The sequence below is a fragment of the Phaenicophaeus curvirostris genome, unplaced genomic scaffold (genome assembly GCF_032191515.1).
Source record: "Phaenicophaeus curvirostris isolate KB17595 unplaced genomic scaffold, BPBGC_Pcur_1.0 scaffold_93, whole genome shotgun sequence".
In the NCBI taxonomy this organism is placed as follows: Eukaryota; Metazoa; Chordata; class Aves; order Cuculiformes; family Cuculidae; genus Phaenicophaeus; species Phaenicophaeus curvirostris.
In genome coordinates this window covers 465,704-468,164 of record NW_027206715.1, presented here as the reverse complement: position 1 = coordinate 468,164, position 2,461 = coordinate 465,704, and the positions used below count along the sequence as shown (strand labels likewise).

The window sequence follows — 2,461 nt, the reverse complement described above, 5'->3', positions numbered from 1 at the left end:
GGGAACCCCCTCAAACTGGGGAGGGAACCTCTAAACTGGGAAGGGAACCCCCCAAACTGGGAAGGGAACCTCTAAACTGGGAAGGGAACCCCCCTAAACTGGGGAGGGAACACCCCAAACTGGGGAGGGAACCCCTAAACTGGGGAGGGAACCCCTAAACTGAGAAGGGAACCCCCCTAAACTGGGAAGGGGACCCCCTAAACTGGGAAGAGATGCCCCAAACTGGGAAGAGAACCCCCTAAACTGGGAAGGGACCCCCCTAAACTGGGAAGGGAACCCCCTAAACTGGGAAGGGAACCCCCTAAACTGGGCAGGGAACCCCCCCAAATTGGGAAGGGAACCCCCTAAACTGGGAAGGGCCCCCCCCCGCCCCCCAATAACGAAGCAGCGCCCCGTAACGACTCTCCAGGGCCACTTTAATGGGTTTTGGGGTGGGGGTCGCGGCTGCCCCCCGACTTGGCCTTGGGGGGGGCCCAGGGGTCGCCCCCAGTCCCAGCGTCGATGGCCGCGTGCTCCGACTCCACCAGCGCCTCCAGCTCCTCCTGGGGGACCCCAAAACAGGGGGGTACCCCAAAATGAGGGGGGGACCCCAAAACGAGGAGGGGAACCCCAAAATGGGGGGGCAAATAGATGATGGGGGGACCCCAAACCAAGGGGAGGGACCCCAATTGATGAGAAGGGGATCCCAGATTGAAGGGGGGGGGCAAACACGAGGGGGACACCCCCAAAGCGATGAGGGGGGACCCCAGATTGAAGGGGGACCCCAGATTGATGAGGGGGGACCCCAAACCAAGGGGTGGACCCCAAATTTATGAGGGGGGTGCAAACACGAGGGGGACACCCCCAAAGCAATGATGGGGGGACCCCAAATTGATGAGGGGGGGACTCTAGATTGATGAGGGGGGCACCCCAAATTGATAAGGGTGGTTTTTTTGGGGGGTGGGCGCTGGTTTGGGGGGGGTGAGGGGTGTTTTTTTGAAGGGTGGGGGCTCTTTTTTTGGGGGGTGGGGGTTCTTTTTGGGGGGTAGAGGCTGCTTTTTTGGGGTGTAGAAGCCGGTTTTTGGGGGGGGGAGGAGTCTGGGGGTGGGGGTGTCTTTTAGGGGGTGATTTTTTTGGGGTGAAGGTTATTTTTTGGGGGGGGGGGGGGTCTCACCTTCCAGCCCAGCAGCTCAGCCAGCGCCCGGCACCCCGCGTCGCACTCCCCCAGCCAGGCCACGTCCCTGGAGGGGGGGGGCAAGACCCCCCAAAAAAAATCACCACAGAGCGAGGGGGGGACCCCCAAAATCACCCTGACCCCCCCCAAACCCCCCCACGACCCCCCCTATTTCCATGCCCCCCCCCAAAAAGTGCCCCCTATATCCTCTCAAACCCCTCTCCCCATCCAAATCACCCTCAGAGACCCCCAACCCCCCCCCCCTTGTGAACCCCAAAGCCCCCCCGGCCCCCCAAAAGGCCCCTAGGACCCCCCCCAGCCCCCCAAAGCCCCCCCCCGACCCCCAAATCCCCCCCCCAACCTGTAGGCTTTGTCGGAGTCGAAGTCCATCCGCAGCCCAAGCCCATGAGGGACAGCAGAGGGTCCCCCCTGGGGGGGCAAAAAGGGGTGAGGGGGGCAAAAAGGGAGGGGTAAAAAGGGGTGAGGGGGGGCAAAAGGGGTGAGTGAGGGGTAAAATCAGGGGAGGGGGGCAAGAAGGGGGGGCAAAAGGGGGTGAAGGGGGCAAAAAGGGGGAGTGAAAGGGGGAAAAATAGAATAAAGGGGCAAAATGGGGGGGCAAAAAGGGGTGAGGGGGGGCAAAAAGGAGGGGTAGAAGGGGTGAGGGGGCAAAAGGGGTGAGTGAGGGGTAAAATCAGGGGAGGGGGCAAGAAGGGGGGGCAAAAGGGGGTGAAGGGGGGGCAAAAAGGGGGAGTGAAAGGGGGAAAAATAGGATAAAGGGGCAAAATGGGGGGGCAAAAAGGGGTGAGGGGGGCAAAAAGGAGGGGTAGAAGGGGTGAGGGGGGCAAAAGAGGTGAGTGAGGGGTAAAATCAGGGGAGGGGGGGCAAGAAGGGGGGGCAAAAGGGGGTGAAGGGGCAGAAAAAGGGGTAAAAGGGGGGGGCAAGGAGCAAAATGGGGGTAAAGGGAGCAAAAAGGGGGGGCAAAAGGGGTGAAAAAGGGGGTGCAAAGCGGGGTCCCCCCCCTCACCTGCCCAGTTTTCTCTTTGTTGATGAGAAGCCGGGGGGTGCTCGGGGGGACCCTGAGGGGAAAAAGGGGGGGCTGTGAGGCTCCCGGGGGGGGGGGGTCACAGGGTCTGGGTGGGGGTCCCAGGGGTTTGGGGGGTCCCAGGGGTCTTGAGGGGGGGGGTCCAGGGGTTTGGGGGGGATCCCTAGGGGTCTTGGGGGGGGGTCCCAGGGGTTTGGGGGGGGTCCCTGGGGTTTGAGGGGGGTCCCAGGGGTCCTTGAGGGGGGGGTCCCAGGGGGGGGTCCCAG

General features: G+C 62.9%; 1 protein-coding gene and 1 long non-coding RNA gene across 2 annotated transcripts in view; both read right to left on the bottom strand.

Moving 5' to 3' along the window:
* Positions 1 to 399: 399 nt before the first annotated feature.
* LOC138734555 (uncharacterized) lies at positions 400 to 1,585 on the bottom strand. The gene is made up of 3 exons (XR_011339588.1): positions 1,515 to 1,585; positions 1,154 to 1,220; positions 400 to 542 (listed from the first exon to the last, which is right to left on the bottom strand). It is a non-coding gene; the product is annotated as an uncharacterized lncRNA (long non-coding RNA).
* Positions 1,586 to 2,173: 588 nt separating this feature from the next.
* Positions 2,174 to 2,461, bottom strand: part of SARS2 (seryl-tRNA synthetase 2, mitochondrial) — a 4,714-nt gene continuing 4,426 nt past the window's right edge. The window contains exon 9 of the mRNA XM_069882229.1: positions 2,174 to 2,229. Coding sequence (XP_069738330.1) covers positions 2,174 to 2,229 — 56 coding nt within the window. The remainder of the gene's footprint in view (positions 2,230 to 2,461) is intronic.